Raw genomic sequence first — 17593 nt, forward strand, 5'->3', positions numbered from 1 at the left:
CTCAAAGAAATGTTTACGCTCCCCCCATTGGCTGCCTGCTGTTGGCGTCATCTTGCGCAGCTCTTTTGTTCTATAAGATTTCAGGGATTTCCCCATCTACTTTGATTGTTACATTACCTACACGTATTAATTTCTTAGTTTCTTTTTTTTTTTTAGGCGTCACGTAGCAGACGCTTTGGAATGTTCTGAGCAAAGTGAGACAGGTAGGACAGAAAGGTCATCAAGTGCAACCCTAATTAGTTCCGGTTCAAAAACCCAGACCTAGTGCAGGACAATCAGGAGGGAAAAAAAACTGAGATTCATCTTTTAAAACCTGTTTAAAATAGTGCAATGTAGATTTAATTATGTATTTTAAGGTCAAAATAGAATTTAGATCGACACTAAGGCTTTGTCTGCGTTGATAGTGACGAAGTATGTAGGTCAAAGCTGGGTATGCTTAGCCGCGCGAAATACTGCACAATTCTTTTATCTTCAGACTAAAAAACTAAGTCTCTTTAATACAGGCTTTAACAGCCTGATAAAGGGCATCTTTCCTTTGGTTTCTCTCTTTCTATCCATCTTTCTTGTCTCTGTCTTTCCACATTTCTTGTCTCTTTATGTCTTTCCATCTTTCTTGTCTCTTTCTGTCTTTCCATCTTTCTTTTCTCTCTCTCCCTCTCTCTCTTTCTCTTCATCTTTCTTTTTTTTTCTCTCTCTTTCTTTTCATCTTTCTTTCTTTCTCTCTCTCTCTCTCTCTCTCTCTCTCTCTTGTGTTCATTTCTCGATCGCAGCATATCCAATAGTACACAATCAGTTACTTATAAAAAATTTGGTAAAATAAGTCATAGGAAGATTTTTAACAACAAAGTCTTTTATTTTATTTAAAAAAAACAGTCTTTTTCTATTTGTCTGATAAAAGAACACTCCAGTTTGTGCATTTTGTAGCACGTTGTCTGTCTTTAGTACAATTGCATAGAATTGAACATAAATGAAAGTTGGCATTGCTCATCATAAAATGCGGATTTCTACACATGCGACTCAAATGTATACAAAATATAATCGTCTTCAGTAGCGTTGAGCCGGTGAACCAACTTTGGCACCTGGAAACAAAAAGCATCCAATATTATCAAATTGTCAAGAGTAAATAGGCAAATGTAATGTCTGAACACATCTTGAGTAAAACCAAGCCTAAGTTTAAACCTAGAATTGATAGCACAGATGCAATTTATCTCTTTTAAGATTAATAAAAGGATCATTTTAATTCTTTTTCACATAGAAAACAAAAACCTCGTCTTCTTTAAATGCACAATTTATACGTTAAATTTATTGCACACGAATTTAGTGTTTTAAATGACCTTGTTTGACCTTGTTAAAACAATCATTTAAGGAGTGACATGAGAAAAGGGGAACTATCAAAACTGCGAGTTCAAGAGATGGACGGATGCATCGCCATTGTCAACTTGTCCAGAAAAGATTCAAAACAAATGCTACAGGCTCTTATTAAGTAACAGTGAATTCCATTAGATTATAGACTATTATAGAGCATGGCAGAAGTTACTTGATATCTATCAGAATATATTACACATAATTCTTTTTTATTGTCAAGGTCATTGTAGTATCTCTTTGACCAGCAATGTTCAAATTAAAGTCAAGATTCTTGTAACATCCCCCCAGACCAATTATATTCAAGTTAAAGTTATGGTCACTGTAGTATACCTTAGACCAGAGATGTTGATATACGACTCGCGAGACATCTCCTGCCTATGACGTAGTGGTATACAGCACCTCGCTGTTTTTGCCATCAGATCATAATGATGTCACAGATGACATTGAACTTGACATTGATACAGCAGGTGTCAAATATCTCTCAAATATATAAGGTTTCCCCCTTGCCCGCGAAAAAGGTTGGGCAAATCTGCCGTAAATGAAAGTCCTTGCAGTGGACACACACTCTCGCTGTCAACCAAGCTGATCTTGAGAAACTTAAGGCCAATTTGAAACTTGAGGTTTTCTCTCGAACAGACTAGTACTCACCTACGTGAATAGCCACCATGGGGTCATCACAACTAGAGCAAACCCTAATGTTCGCCCTTCCATCTCCACCAACGGTCACGCTTGAGCCAGTGCACTGACCGTTTTCATAATTTCCACTGATGACGTCGCAATAGGTACCAGCAGGAAGTCCAGTCTGTCAAAAAAAAAAGAGGCGGACATAATCCAACATTTAATTTTCAAGAAACGATTTATATTCAGTTATCAAAGGTTTAACAGTGACATAAAAGAAACCTAGCTGGCCTCTCATCGCGGTTCAATAAGAGTTCTACTTAAAGCAGAAATGAAAACCAATTAAATAATGTTGCAAAGAAGTGATATTCTTATTCAAGTACTGCGTTGCTAAATATTTTTCTCTTTGAGGCTGTTTCGTTCTACTCTTCTATCACAAGACGTGACTCACTATTAATGGTCATCCTTCAATCTATAGTGAAGGAAGCACGAAGAAAGGGTCGTCCAAAGAAAGGCTAGCTGGACAACTTGAAAGAAAGGACCTTTTTTTCTTGATATGCTGATAAGAGCAGATGCTCTCTCTCTCTCTCACACTTTCTCTCTCTCTTTCTCTCTCTCTCTCTCTCTCTCTTTCTCTCTCTCTCTCTCGTGATATTTACCTGAAGCATTTGGTTGATCTCATAGCCTTCCAAATTAAGGGCGATAAACGCTTTATTCCCACGTGAGAAGGCTATCTGGTAGTCTGCTCCTGACCACCAGTTGGCGATAGGTGTCCCTCTGGCCAAGTTTCGGAATGCAACCATGTTGTAAATTTGACGCCATCTGACAAAAAAAAAAGCAAACAATTTCTTTACAATAATAGGTTTAGGGATTTAAAATAATAATTATATTATTTTTTTTATACGTGACGAAATGTATCCAACAAGTGTGTCTTCCATAAAACAATAGTGTTAGAAGGAAACGAATTATGTCACAGCACACAATGTATTCGTTCAAATAAACTCTCTAAAATCGTCGCTCATTCATTGATTTCGAAAGCATTGTAATGTACTGAGTTAGTTCACATCTGATTAAGGACACGGTGTCAATTTTATTTCGTGTTTTGTTGAAATATCACTTGTTAATTTACTCTCACGAGGACGAGCCTTGTTAGCGTTACCACACACCACATGGCGACTCCTCAGCAGAAGGAGTTTGAGAAAGAAACTTTTTGTAACAGTGCAGCTTTTAGAACATAACTTACGAACATCCAAAGATGGGTTAGACCAGTGATGCCCAAAATACGGCCCGCGGGCCAGATCCGGCCCGCGAAGTGTTTCCATCCGGCCCGCCGAAACGACAGCACAAAGTGTAGAAAATCCCCTCTCCAAAGGGTTGATAAAGTTATTTTTTACCTACGTTAGGGCCCTAACTTTTCCTCTGATGGATTGATACCTTTGACATTGTGTTTATGAAATGTGACTAGATGTATAATCTAACAGGAAAAGTGAATGGATCTTTACTACTTTTTTTTTGCGAACATGACAATGAGCCAATGTATTTGTTTTGGAAAGATAGTGTGGCTGTTTAACAAAACATCAAACAAATATGGAAGCATTCTTGATTTGATTCGCGAATAAAATATTATTAAACTTCGCCTAGAGATTGAAGAATTGAAGTTGCCAAAAACAGAAAAGAAAATGAGTTGGCGGTTAAGCTAGATAGAATGTTGCTCGTATTGTAAGTAGAGAAATGAAGCCATTGTTCCGAAGTGTATAAAAGAAGACAAACTTCAAACATCTCACTAATTAATGTAAGTGCTAGATCCACGAATTTCTAATAAAATAGTTTTAGTTCTATTTCATTACGTTTTTGTATCTTTTCGGTCATGTGGCCCGCGACACTAGTGTCGGAAATTAAAATGGCCCGCAGGTCGAACTAGGCTGGGCATCACTGGGTTAGACAGTTTACAGAGACCGGAGGCTTGTCTCAAGGAACGAATAACAAGGTACACTCAACACAATGGACGGGAACATCTTGAAGTGGGTTGGGGAGGGGGGAATTTTCAGCTTGGTGTTGTCCGTGCACTGGTAGTGGCCACATGAGCAGTTGTAAAGCAGGAAATAAAAACTTAAAGCTATAGACAACACTTGTGTCCAGCTTCAGCCTTCAAGTTATGTACAACACTTGTGTCCAACTTCAGCCTTCAAGTTATGTACAACACTTGTGTCCAGCTTCAGCCTTCAAGTTATGTACAACACTTGTGTCCAACTTCAGCCTTCAAGTTATGTACAACACTTGTGTCCAGCTTCAGCCTTCAAGTTATGTACAACACTTGTGTCCAGCTTCAGCCTTCAAGTTATGTACAACACTTGTGTCCAGCTTCAGCCTTCAAGTTATGTACAACACTTGTGTCCAGCTTCAGCCTTCAAGTTATGTACAACACTTGTGTCCAGCTTCAGCCTTCAAGTTATGTACAACACTTGTGTCCAGCGTCATCCTTCAAATTAGATACAATACTTGTGTTCAGCCTCAGACTTCAAGTTATATACAACACTTGTGTCAAGCTTGAAGTTATATACAACATTTGTGTCCAGCTTGAAGTTACATACCACACTTGAGTCCAGCTTGAAGTTATATACAACACTTGTGTCCAGCTTGACTTTATTTTGTTGTCAAGCATCATTTCAAGCTTTAATTGAAAATGTGTTTCATTAAAATCACATGGAAGATTTGATTAGTTCCCTGAAGCTACACTAATACCGATAAAAACCGGAAGGGAAACCAATCAACCTATGTTTACATGTTTATGTTAGTGAGGCAAAGAACACGTTACCTGTGTTCACAGCTCCACCCGTTATTGCAGCTCATTCCACTCAATGTCACGTCCTTGATGCTCATGTCCCCGTTGTGAGGGGGCCCCTCATAGTCGTTGGCCCTGTTGTACTCGAAGCTGCTCATCACACGGGGCATACCGTAAGGATGGGCCAACATGAAGGCCGTAGCTAGCTGAAATGTTCAACCAAAAAGAAAAACAAACAAAAAAAAGATTGGAAAACGAAAAACGAAAAGAATTGTATTTGGTCCAATGTTTGTACAACTGGCATGTTGACTTTAGTCAGGAGTTTTACAAAAATCTAATCTATTAGTTTGAAAATCGTGTGCTTTTCCTGCTTGTATTTCTGTGTTGAAACAATGTTCAAAATGTAATTGTTTTGACTTGACAATCTGACAACCCAATGCAAATCTTTGAAAGTAATTTTGACTTGAACATACTGAGAAGAACTCTATTTCAGACGTAGGCATCTTTCAAAGTCGAAACATATAAGCTTCCTGTGTGACCTCAATTATTTGTAAGGAAACGGAAGCAATACCTCGTAACACTTTGAATTTGAATTGAATTCATATTCAGATACCAGGTGACCGAGCCTGGCTCGGTTAAATAATTTTCTAAGGAAGGGTATATACCAGAAGTCATTTTGGGGATTTTTTTTTTTGTAGTTACGAAAATGAACGATCGTGTAAAGACAACCAATCTGAAGAGTTGCTTTTGTGTTCTGTTAGTTCTAGATGTAAGTGTATGCTCTTCATTTCCGGGTGTGGGACAACCTGAAGTAAATGGATGTACTTTTGAGAAAGTATATACTATACCTTGTAGGGCCTGGGCTCCCAGTGTGTGAGAACACCTCCGCCACCTCCATGCCCCCGCTGGTTGTCGTGGTTGTCTATGAAGTTGACCACCTTCTCTGATGACCACATGCCCCATCCTACGCCAAAGTTGCTCAACCATTTCATCGCGTTCTGACGTCTAGGAGACATACGAAACAAGAAAAAAAGGTCTGATAGATAAGGGAGAGAATTTCGCTCAACTGTTAGATTTTTTCTTTTAATAGGACTTAATCTTCAGCTAGGGAACACAAGGATTATATAAGAACAAATTTGATGCATTATTAATGGGAATAGAAAACACTACTCCAAGTTGAGGATGGCTGCCTGGTCGTGCGGTTTGCTCGCTGGAAGGTCGTTCGGACTCTGTAAGGTAATTTGTTTTACAATTGTGCATTAAAAAAAAAACAATACATGATTAGAGCAAACAATGTGTACGCTAGCACACAAGATATACATTCATACCTCAGTTTCTCTTTAATATTACATTTACAACAGTTAGTTTGTTCAACGATTTAATTGCTAAAGGAACAAAAGAGTTTTTGTGTTATTGTTTTGTTCTTTTTTCTTTTTTTTTATTGGGGGGGGGGGGGGGGGTCGGTGTCTTATATCTCCTTTGTGATGGTAAAAATTTTAAAATCGTGAAGAAGAGTTTTTTTTATTATTTTTTTTTATAGCTTTCATAGTTTTGTTATTATCATATAAAATACAGACGTTACTTAAATGATTAGGTCCTACGTGTCATGCATATAGCCATGCGTGTCAACCAATGACTTAAATTATGCCATTTTCCTGGCTGACTCAGTCAATGTTTGTCTCGATTAGGTGTCCAAGTATTTGTTGCCTATATCTTACCAGCACCGTTTAAAATTGTATAAAGTTTATTTTTTAAATGTATGTATGTTTATATGTATAGGTACATGTGGATGGATAGATGGATGGATGGATGGATGGATGGATACTAATTAAGAGATTAAGAGACTGAGAGGGAGAAAGAAAGAGAGAGAGAGCTTGCACTAACCTGAAAACTCTAGCTAGTTCCAGACCAAATTTGAAGTTTGTCACACGCCCTGTGGCGAAATATTCTTCTGCTTTGATGGGCTCTCCACCCTGGTCGATGACTTCTTGGAAGACGAAAGGTTGTCCACCCCAGGTCACTGACTGAAGGGGTAGAGAATAAACATCAGAACACTGACTGCAGGGGTAGAGATTAAACATCAGGACACTGACTGCAGGGGTAGAGAATAAACATCAGAACACTGACTTCAGAGGTAGAGATTAAACATCAGGACACTGACTGCAGGGGTAGAGAATAAACATCAGAACACTGACTGCAGGGGTAGAGATTAAACATCAGGTCACTGACTGAAGGGGTAGAGAATAAACATCAGAACACTGACTGCAGGGGTAGAGATTAAACATCAGGACACTGACTGAAGGGGTAGAGATTAAACATCAGAACACTGACTGCAGAGGTAGAGATTAAACATCAGAACACTGACTGCAGGGGTAGAGATTAAACATCAGAACACTGACTGAAGGGGTAGAGATTAAACATCAGAACACTGACTGCAGGGGTAGAGATTAAACATCAGGACACTGACTGAAGGGGTAGAGAATAAACATAAGAACACTGACTGCAGAGGTAGATATTAAACATCAGGACACTGACTGCAGGGGTAGAGATTAAACACCATGACATTGACTACAGAGGTAGAGATTAAACACCAGGACACTGACTACAGAGGTAGAGATTAAACACCAGGACACTTACTGCAGATGTAGAATTAAACACCAGGACACTGACTGCAGGGGTAGAGATTAAACACCAGGACACTGACTGCAGGGGTAGAGATTAAACACCAGGACGCTGACTGCAGGGGTAGAGATTAAACACCAGGACACTGACTGCAGGGGTAGAGATTAAACACCAGGACACTGACTGCAGGGGTAGAGATTAAACATCAGGACACTGACTGCAGAGGTAGAGATTAAACACCAGGACACTGACTGCAGATGTAGAGATTAAACACCAGGACACTGACTGCAGATGTAGAGATTAAACATCAGGACACTGACTGCAGGGGTAGAGATTAAACACCAGGACACTGACTGCAGAGGTAGAGATTAAACATCAGGGGGTAGAGATTAAACATCAGGACACTGACTGCAGGGATAGAGATTAAACATCAGGACACTGACTGCAGAGGTAGAGATTAAACATCAGGACACTGACTGAAGGGGTAGAGATTAAACATCAAACCCTTTGGGGGTCGAATGACCATTTGCAAAGGGTCGCCTAACACCATCGAAAAAATTTTTTTTTTTTCATCGGAGTTTATTTTTTTAATGCGATGTAACAGGCATATTTGTATCATATTGTATAAAGATTTCAATTTGAGATTTACAATAAAAAAAATGTGAAAGTGCGAGTGGCAAAGATAGACACGGACATACTGCCAGAGGATACAATGTCAGTCGCAAAATTCTGGATCAATTGTTTGCAGTCATTCTGTTCTATAGGAGACTTTCTCTTTCATTACCAACAATTTACATATTTGTGGAACAAGGTTTTTCTGCCTGTCAGTTATCGGCAGGGGCGGACTGGGTGTGAAAACCGGCCTGGGCACTTCTATACAATCCGGCCCACAAATGGTATGCCACATGATAGGCATCCAATCATATCTGTCCTTAAAAGCATTGTGTTAATTTTAATAATGTATCGAGAACGATTAGTATATGGATAATTTATTAGATGATTTTGAAATCGTCATTACTAAATGAATAAAGTATAACACTTGGAATGGGGAATCCTTCATTGTGAACAATTCTTGCTACTTTATACATTAGCATTTACATTCAAGACATCTGAGGATCCTCCATCAACGAATATAGTGTATAGGATTCATTTTCACTCCTCGCCATTTTCTCAGACCTATGAACTTCAATTTACAAATCTTCATCCTCCATTATTTAACAGCCCTTCTAATAATTTTGAAGTTCGGGATTTTAGGGCTCTCCTGGGACCACCTAATTTTAACGGGTACCTGACTTAAGTTGAGAAAGTAAAGGCTGTTGGTCGTTTGCCACGCGACACACTGCTTGTTGACCATTGGCCAAGAAACAGTTGATCTTAACATCATCTGCCCTGTGGTATGGATCGCAAGATCTGAAAGAGCACTTTACTCACATATACTGCTTTCTCAATAACTTGGAAAAACTTTAAAGCTGGCAACACACACACACACACACAACAGAACATGTCCACGTGTTCTTAATATCCTTACGTTCAGTAAAACAAATGCTGTCAAGATAATCTCATGTTCTAGCAAATCCTCTTTGAATTTCAACTTAAGTTAATAACTTTGTCGTCTTGGCATTAGTGTTTCTTATGACGTTGAGCCTGTTTATTCCTAAATGCTGTCGTCATAAAGTTGGTGAATCTCTTGTGCGAGAGAACATTAATAATTGTTCTACATTTTAGGCCCCACACGATTCTAGCAAGAGTTGTCTTTACGTACTTTCTGCTCCTTCTTTTTCCTTCTTTTTTAGATTTTTTTTTCTTGCATTTTGATTTCAATTAGCCTAACACATTTCTAAACAGCTTTAAAATAATAATTGTGATTTGTGAAGGACCTCGTAGCGGGACCAACTCGAGATCATGTGACAACTCCACCAAACCAATAAGAACTCGTTTGTGGCTGGACATGTCATCTCTAGGACTTGGAACGTTGTTGTTGGTCCCTTTATAGATTCATCCGAACAGATTCACACTAACGTCGATCTCTATAAGAAATAAATGCCTTAAGTTTCTTGCGTACGGTTTAGTCACGTCTGCTAGAAGCACTTTATACGGATGAAGGATATTTACATCAATGCTTTAGATTACTATTAGTGTAAAAGATTTTTTTATCACGATGCTCAAAGTGTTATCTTTCAAGAGAATAACATAAATCTTAAAACAATTTATAATAATAATAATAATAATCTTTATGGTCCGTATGGAAATTTGTCTTACAATGTGTGCATTACACCAAACAAAAAACATTATAACTATAAGAAACCAATGTGTACATTCACACCAGACTCACTCATAATTTACATGTGACATAGTTTATATCAGATTGTTCTTATTTAATGATTTGATTGCCAGGGGAACAAAAGAGTGTTTGTGTCTGTCTGTCTTTGCCATCGGTGTCTTGTATCTCTTTTGTGATGGTAAAATTACTGGCGTTCATTAGGCCCTTCGGGTGGCCCTACCTGCCCAATGGGGTACCGGCCCACCGGGCTTTTGCCCGAATGCCCATATGGCCATTCCGCCCCTGGTTATCAGGTCTAAATGCAACGTAAATATTATAAAAACGCAACAGAAAAGTAAATAATTGAAAGATATTTTCTATTTCTTTTTTAAATTGAAGCACAAATTTATTTTACACTAAATAAAGCTTTTACTATGATGTTTCTAATTACGGAATTAACATCATTGATATAAGTTAAATACATTTTGATAAACATTTATAACATTAGCTAAATCACCGAGACCTGTGACAAAAAAAAATTATCGTTGGGGATCGCCTCCTACCAAAAAAAAAAATTGTATTTGGGGTCGCGGAGCTAAAAAGGTTGAGAACCGCTGAACTAGATCGTCATAAACTCCTCCCCTTATGCGAAGGCCGTATTTCTTAATACGGTAAGATTTATTTCCCCTTTTCGATATCAAACAAAACTAAATGAATTATCAATATTTAATTAACTAATTAGTTGATTTTGTATGCGTCATGCCTTGATTGGCACAATGAATACTTGTGAGAAAATTCAACTTGATCCGAGAATTATAGATTATATAAATAATAAATGCAGCGGAGATAACTTCAAAAATGAAAATCGCGTTACCTTGACCTTGTGGAAGAGAGCTATTATATCCCCTGGCCACATATGTTTGGCTGCGTCCACTCTGAATCCAGCGACACCGAGGTCGAGCAAGTGATTCAAGAAGTCTGCAGCTTTCTGCCTGACGTAGTCTTTTTCCATCCTCAGGTCAAGCAAACTGACCAGTCGACAATTTCTGGGAAATGATATAGGTTTCAAATTTACATACGAATAATTTCTGTGTGTGTTTTCTTTGATTATCTGGACTAATTGAACAAATAAATAATTTTCAAATAGAAACTAAGTTAAACAAGAACCTTGTACATAATATCAGTATAACATGGTCCAATCCAATGTAAAGACTTACAGGAGAGCATAAACGCCATGTTACATATTAGATAATCATTTTTGTCGTAAATATTTCAACTCTTAGTTGGCAGGTGTGTTTAATGCTTTTTTATCATTACCTACATTGAAGAAATTGAGGCGCGGTGGTTGAGCGGTAAAGCGTTTGGTTTCCGAACCGGGCGTCTAGGGTTCGAATCCTGGTGAAGACTAGGATTTTTAATTTCAGGATCTTAGGGCGCCTCTGATCCCACCCAGCCCTAATGGGTACCTGACATTAGTTGGGAAAAGGTAAAGGCGGTTGGTCGTTGTGCTGGCCACATGACACCCTCGTTAGCCTCAAAAAACAGATGACCTTTTAGACCACAAAGGTCTGAAAGGGGACTTTACTTTACTTACATTGAAGAAATCAGACTAATATAGCTCACCTGACTTCCTCGGGATTGTTGTAGTTATGGATGTTCAGATCCCAGGTGTTACAATTGCTGTAGTCGTTAAAGTCGGTCGGCCCGTAAGGAACTCCAGGAAACTGCAGGCCGCCAGCATCGTAGTATGTGCCTGCTGTACCATGTCCGTTTCCTCCCGCTCCAGTCATATGATTCAATACTACGTCGACATAGATCCTAAACAGAAGAAACTCATTTGACTTTATCAATTTTTAAAAAGCTCCCTCGGTCTGTCTGTCAGGCCAAAGGTTCATACACGCTATTTCTCCCACACCCTTTCTCGGATCAAGCTGAAATTTAGCACAATTATTTCTTTTACCTGACAACACAAGAATCAATTTAAAAAAATAAACCAATTAGTTCATTAGTTAATGGTAATTAATTATTTTGTTTGGTATCTCGAACAAGGGAAAGAAATTGTACTTGACTGAAGTATTGGTATATATAGGTCGTCGTCTGAGGCTTAGTGAACAATAACGTTACAAATAGAAACAATAGATAACTATACAATCTTCCATATTCATACATAGTTTATCTTCTAATAGCTTAGGGGTGCAGATTTATTTATTATGTAAGCAGTAGTATCACATCAAGAAGTGAATCTGATGCGAACAGCATAAGTGCACTATAACCCAGTAGTAGGCCTACTAATCCTGACCATAATGTTGACCTAAATCTAGCTCTAGTAGATCTAGATTATATTTCTAGATTTGTAAATCTAGTCTAGATTCTAGTCTAGACTAGTGTCTGAGTAACTGCATAGTTAATAGCACTGCTTTCGTCTATTTTGATGACGCCGTTTTGCAGGATAAAATGTTTACATTCCTATAGCGCCGCGTTCATCACTAGTTGATGACGCCCTCTGAGTTATTGTCTATTTTCTTGTGTAGGCTAGTGGAATGATCTCCCCTTGTTACTTCATCATAATTTCTTGTGACGTAGAGTGACTGCGCGTTATGACTTTCGTCATCAATCGTTTGCTTCATTCTCTCCATCTTGTGTTGAAGAGACAAATCGCATTTGTGTGAGCTTGAATTTCTCCTTGGATCTGATAGGGGATAGTCTTATCGTTGTTCCTTGGTTGATATTCTTATTGGATTATCTTGATTCTGGAAGAGCAGGCTATGGAGCCTACATCGACTTTCTTGGCTCATACTCAGTCAAAATCTTTGGACCATGTGGTAGTGTTTGCAGTTTTGATGCGGAGACCATGGCAGTCTGTGAAGCCTTAAAAGTCATTGACTCTCAACTCGGCGAGGAACATTTGAGGGCAACACAGATTGTTGTGGTCACTGGCTCAAAATCTGTACTACAGGCTTTGCAAAGCCCCGGACCATGCCCCCCCCCCCCAATATCAACACTGTCATCATGGCTTCATATAACATTAAAGAACGCTAGGGCACCCTTGTAATAAAGCAGTGGGTACCGAGTCACTCTTTGGCCCACCAGGGAGGGCAAATTCCACCCACTGAACAGGCTGTAAGCTTTCATCAAGCCCTGGCTATAATTCAAAAAACAGAAATGGAAATTTGTTTTTGAGTGCTGGGACAAGTCCCAAAAAGCCCGTGGAGTCTGGGAGCGCATGAGGCGCCCTGACCGCACTTCCCCGTGGTGGAGGCTGTCCAGGCCTGAGCAAGCTATTATAGCACAGTGCAGGACAGGCCATTGTCCTGTTGGCTCATTTTTCTCACGGCTATGGCCAAATTTTTATTCACGGTGCCCCCGCTGCGGGGAAGAAGAGGAAACCGTGCCTCATATTCTGTTTGACTGCCCCAGACTTGCTGATCTCCGTCTCGACAGGCCTTGGAAACCCAAAATTCTCGACCTGTATGGCGACATTTATGCACTACGCAAGACAGCAGGGTTTCTGTCCAGGGCTTTTGCAAGAGAGGATTTGAGCCTCTCAAGCCCTCACTCAAATGGAGTTTGATGATGATGATGATGAGGGTGAGTTTTACTTTCTCATTGTATTGTTAATTCTATTTGGTTTCGATCGTATTAGTATTTTTTATAATTAGATTAGAAGATTAGAAGAATCTGTTCTTTTATCTTTCTAGAGGGTCTCAGTTTCCAGTCTCAGTTTTCAGTATTGAGATCTCAGCTTGAGGCTATAGGACTGAGATTTTTCATCTCAGTTAGTCTGTCTGACGTTCAAGTTTGTTTTCACGAGTCCGAGGTTCCAGATTCCAGACTGCGGGTTGCTGTGTCCAGACCTGGTGATACAGTGTGAACTATGAACTTTTGATTAATGGTCGTCGGTGAAGAGTATCCTGGCTAGAAGATAAATCTACTTGTATTGCCAGTTGTGATTGAATGGTCATTCTTATTAAACTTTATGAGTTAAGGTGAATATGTTTTAACTAGTGACTAGCTTATTATAAGTATTGATTTATTTTTGTTTCATGTCATACTGTATGCACTTATATTTGATTATTATCTCATAGATTAGATGTCATTATCATTGTAAATATTTCATTATATTAAAATTAATTTTTAAATTGAAATCATCATACACTAGTTTATTAGTTCATGTACAACTGGGTGTGTATGGTGTGACTGTCGGGCTGAACTTGGGCCTAAAATTTTTACAATTAAAAAATTAATTATAATAAATACCCACACATTGAAATAATATTAATTGTAATATCTTTACACAGTAATATTTAATAATTTAATAATAATAATAATATAATCAAACTACAAAGACCTGACAATTAGGCTATTTAACTTGTTCTGGATCTTTATCTAGAGTTTATTTAGTCTGACCTAAACCTAGTCAGCTTCTAGACCTAGTCTTGATTCTAGATCGAGATTCAAGCGTCTAGATTCAAGAGTCTAGATCCAGATCTAAATTAGATCTATAACTAGTCTAGAAATCTAGTTCTAGTCTAGATTCCAATTCTAGCTCTAGTCTGAATTCTAGTTCTAGATTTTAGTTCTAGATTCTAGATCTAGACTATATCATATCTAGAACGTCAAGAAATCTAGATCTTGTCTAGATCTAGATTCTATATATATTCTATATTCTGGATCTAGTCTAGACCTATTAAGTAAACAGAGCGATTATGATCAGGATTAGTAGGCCTACTAGTGGGTAATAGTGTATCAGCCTATGCTGTTCGAATGGGAAACCTGTTAAGTTGTGCAGGCTAATTTTTTTTTATTTCTTACAAGGTCGACTCCTATATATTAATCGAAATTGTTGGGAAGAAGTAGGTATCTTGGAGCAGTGGCGTCATTAGGAGTGGGGCGAGAATGCGGTACGAATCGGTCGACACCATTTTGGGGGTGACAACCAAGTTGGAAAAATTATATCTTGGCAAAAGTGGACACATCGCAAAAGATAATAATAAAATCTCAAGATATATCTTGGAGCAGTGGCGTCACTGGGGGGGGGGGGGTTCGAGGGGTACGGTCCGCACCGGTCGACACCATTTTGGGGTTGACAAACAAGTTGGGAAAATTAAAATTAAATTGTCCACACCCTGAACTACCGCACTAGGTGCCACCGACACTGTATTGGTAGGTTTCCAAGCTAATCTTAAGTGATCACTTAACGCTACTCTACTTATTCCAGAAGAGTTAGAAGAGTCTTATCAAAGACGTGTGGCTCTGTTTGCTTTTATTTGAAAAATAACGCTAAATTTTTAAAATTTCTTTAAACGATCAAAACAAAAATATGGCTTGAATATATTTCTCATCCATTGGTGAATTTGATGGGGTCGTCTCTGAGTTTGTGTGATAACACAAACTCTCTTTGTAATCTTGTTTAACTTGGTTTTGTTGTTGTTTAGGCTTAATTGTATTTAGACTGTAAGTGTATCTTTTTTTTTACATTTAGTTTTTTTTTTGTTGTTGTTAGTTAATGTTACAGCTACATACCTGACCCCAGCGTTGTTGCATCTCTGAACCATACTTCTAAACTCTGCCTCGCTGCCGCTCCTGGTTTGAAGGTTGTAGCTGACAGGCTGGTAACGCTCCCACCAGGGACGGTTGGGATTGGTAACAACTCTGTTCTCATTGGCTGGAGAGGTCTAAGCAAGGAAATGAAGTGTTCATATTAGTACGAAATAATTTAAAAAAAAAACAACGAACAACAGAGTTTATGTGCAGAGATATCATCTTAATCCTGAAATAAATGGTATAACGTATAGCAATAAATAGAGTGTATACAGCACTATCAATAGAAACATGGATAATAGACTAGACTTGTGGTGAATATCGATGTAATGGCTAAAGTGTCTTTGCTATGTACGATCTTATGTATATTTAAAAAATTAAAAAATAATCCCTAAAGTCCTTTTTGAAAGGCTTGGTGTGGAGGGGGGTTATATATGAAAATTTCGATGTGTATCTACATAATAAGATATGTTACTCTTTTACTCACCTGGACAGCACAAAATCCATAAGGTCCAAGAAATCTCTCACACTCGGCGGCTATGTCGTTCCATTTCCATTCAAACAGATGGACAATACCGTCTCTGCCCCCAATACAGTGAGGGTCAGTGTAGGCTGATAGGGCTTCAAGGAGAGAAATACAGGAAATTATGATTTTTTTAATGTAATTAACTACACCAATCTTAGAATAGCAAAATAGTGTTTAAGACGTTATTTAACATACTTTGTCCCGTTAGGCCGCACAACATACAAAAAGCACTCATGACGCATCCTTACAGGTTTCGAACGGAATAACATAATAAACTGGTATAGGTGGCGTAGTGCCAGACCTTAGAGGTAGGGTCCTGAATTCGGAATCCTAGTGAAACCTAGGACTTTTAATTTCGGGGTCCTAAGGCGGCCTTTGAGTCTACCCAGCTCCATTGGGTACATGACGTTAGTTGGTGAAAAGTAAAGGAGGTAGTCGTTAACTCTTGACCACAGAATCCGATGACTTTTGAGTCATTAACTCTATATATTGTTAGATCTGAAAAGAGAACCTTACTTACTTAAAACTACTCTTTATAAACCTTTTAAAATTTCATTTAAAAAATGGAACTCCCTGTAAATTTGATTTTGCATTATTTATAAATCGTTAAAAAATGAGAGATAATTTACATTATTATGCCTGTTTATTCTAATAGTGGAACTATATATAGTGGAATGAATTTTGATTACCTTTTTGACTTGTGAATAAAGTTACAAGCAAAATGACCAGCATTTCTGAGGGGAAGTAACTCGTATATTTTTATTTCAATTTCGGCAGGTCAGAGCAGACGTCCTTTCAAAATCAATGGCCTAAATATGGCCAGATAACACATTTACCAAAGTTGTCCTATTTATACAGAACGTACACATCAAAGTAGAATACCACATGTCATTTTGTCCGAATGTCACTGTGTTTTCTAGTAAACTTAAAAAGTTATTAGGCTATGTTTGACTTCGTCAGGTTTTCATTCCGGGCTAATACAATTGGTTTAACTCAAGCAATCTTGTGGTTACTAATTATTAAGCCAGGTAGAATGCAGGAAAAACGTAATAGGACCTAGGTAAATTAGCACCGCCTACGTCGCCTACATCCTATAGCGGGAAAACGCTCTATGACGCTGTCCAGTTGAATATCCTAAGACACTGAAGACCCCAACAGTGCAGGGCTACGTAGGCGGCGTTTTATTTGCGACCGTGAACAATGATAAATTTTTCTTTTGGTAAATCATAGAAGATACGTTGCTGAAGCCACTCTTCTGTCAGGAGATATGTAAAAACAACAACAACTAACTAAGGAGACTACAGAACATATCATTTACACAGAGTACAAAACATTACTCCTCGATTTCACCGTCAAGTGGGCGGGGCATGTGAGATACACTTCTGCTGTTTGTTTAGTTCCGGTTCCTTTTTCGCTGAAACAAGTGTAGATACTTTATACTATTATAAAGAAATGATGCAATATTCATCCTGATGCACTTCATGGTAATATATTAATAGAAAAGGCGAAGGGAAGACAACTTCACTTTTACTTGAGAACGAACAAGAAGAGATATAATAGTAGGCTATGACAAAAAAAGGGGGAAATTTGATATGAACTATGATTTTTTTTTTGTATATCAAGTTATTTTTACTAATATTGCATTTTAAATAAATCTATTATTCGTCACTTTTACAGAAAGTAATGACACCTCAATGTCGAGAAAGTGAATTTCAAATATCCAGCCTCCAGCCTCGAAATGACGTCGCTTTGTACAGTGTCTTTTTATAAAATATATTTTCCATCTTGAGAGAAATCCCCACGTAATCTGTTAAATCTTAGAGTTTGTGACATGTGTAGGTTCTCCTGGACTAAAGTGGCCAAAGCAAATCACAAGTTT

General features: G+C 38.2%; 1 protein-coding gene across 1 annotated transcript; it reads right to left on the reverse strand.

The window, feature by feature from the left end:
• Positions 1-830: 830 nt before the first annotated feature.
• LOC106060207 (alpha-amylase-like) lies at positions 831-17044 on the reverse strand. The gene is made up of 11 exons (XM_013218007.2): positions 16404-17044; positions 15676-15809; positions 15171-15322; positions 11271-11465; positions 10522-10693; positions 6650-6789; positions 5614-5770; positions 4799-4971; positions 2643-2805; positions 2014-2167; positions 831-1079 (listed from the first exon to the last, which is right to left on the reverse strand). The coding sequence occupies exons 1-11, from the start codon at positions 16444-16446 to the stop codon at positions 1045-1047; spliced, it is 1518 nt and encodes a 505-aa protein (XP_013073461.2). The 5' UTR covers positions 16447-17044; the 3' UTR covers positions 831-1044.
• Positions 17045-17593: the final 549 nt, after the last annotated feature.

The sequence above is a fragment of the Biomphalaria glabrata genome, chromosome 8 (genome assembly GCF_947242115.1).
Source record: "Biomphalaria glabrata chromosome 8, xgBioGlab47.1, whole genome shotgun sequence".
Classification (NCBI taxonomy): domain Eukaryota; kingdom Metazoa; phylum Mollusca; class Gastropoda; family Planorbidae; genus Biomphalaria; species Biomphalaria glabrata.